The sequence below is a fragment of the Haliaeetus leucocephalus genome, unplaced genomic scaffold (genome assembly GCF_000737465.1).
Source record: "Haliaeetus leucocephalus isolate CR32 unplaced genomic scaffold, Haliaeetus_leucocephalus-4.0 Scaffold229, whole genome shotgun sequence".
Lineage (NCBI taxonomy): Eukaryota > Metazoa > Chordata > Aves > Accipitriformes > Accipitridae > Haliaeetus > Haliaeetus leucocephalus.
Window position 1 is genome coordinate 12,711,853 of NW_010972665.1, and position 724 is coordinate 12,712,576.

At 75.6% G+C, this 724-nt stretch overlaps 1 protein-coding gene across 1 annotated transcript in view; it reads right to left on the minus strand.

The window, feature by feature from the left end:
• Positions 1-708, minus strand: part of EGR2 (early growth response 2) — a 3,667-nt gene extending 2,959 nt beyond the window's left edge. Inside the window, 1 exon segment of the mRNA XM_010567946.1 lies at positions 2-708. Within this exon segment, the coding sequence (XP_010566248.1) occupies positions 2-708 (707 nt within the window).
• Positions 709-724: the final 16 nt, after the last annotated feature.

A 724-nucleotide genomic window follows, 5' to 3' on the forward strand; every position in this document is an offset into this window, starting at 1 on the left:
GCCGGGAGCGGTGCCGGGGGCGGCGCCCGCCGGGGGCGCCCCCATGGTGAAGTTGCGGATGGTGGAGAGCGGCGTGAGGGGCGGCGGGACGCGGAGCGAGTCGAGGGGGCAGGGGAAGGGCTTGCGGTCGGGGCCGGCGTGCAGCTCCCGCTGGCACTGGGGCGGCGGGAAGAAGCCGCCGTACTCGGGGATCATGGTGAAGAGCCCACCGTCGGCCGCCGCCGCCTTCGGGGAGGGGTAGGAGGGCGGCGGGGGGAAAGGCAGCGCCCCGCCGCCGGCGGCGGGCAGGAAGGCCGAGGAGGGGTCTTGCGGGTACAGGTCGCCGCAGCCCGAGTAGGGCGGCGGCGGCGGCGAGTAGAGGTGCTCCAGGTCGGCCGGCTGGCCCTGCGCCATGGTGCAGCCGAGGGCCCCGGCCAGCGGGTTGGGGGAGGCGGCGGAGGCGGCGGTGGCCGAGGAGGAGGCGGAGGAGGCGGCGGAGGAGGCGGAGGAGGCGGCGGAGGAGGGCGTGCTGACCCCCTGCAGGATCCCCGCGCTCACGATGTTGATGATGCCCTCGGGGTAGCAGCCGGCGCCGGGGTACTGCGGGTCGATGGAGAATTTGCCCATGTAGGTGAAGGTCTGGTTGCGGGAGGCCGGGGCGCTGGGCGCGAAGCCGCCGCCGTAGGGCAGGTCCAGGGCCCGCTTGTCGCCCATGTCCACATTGATCATGCCGTCTGGGGGGGGG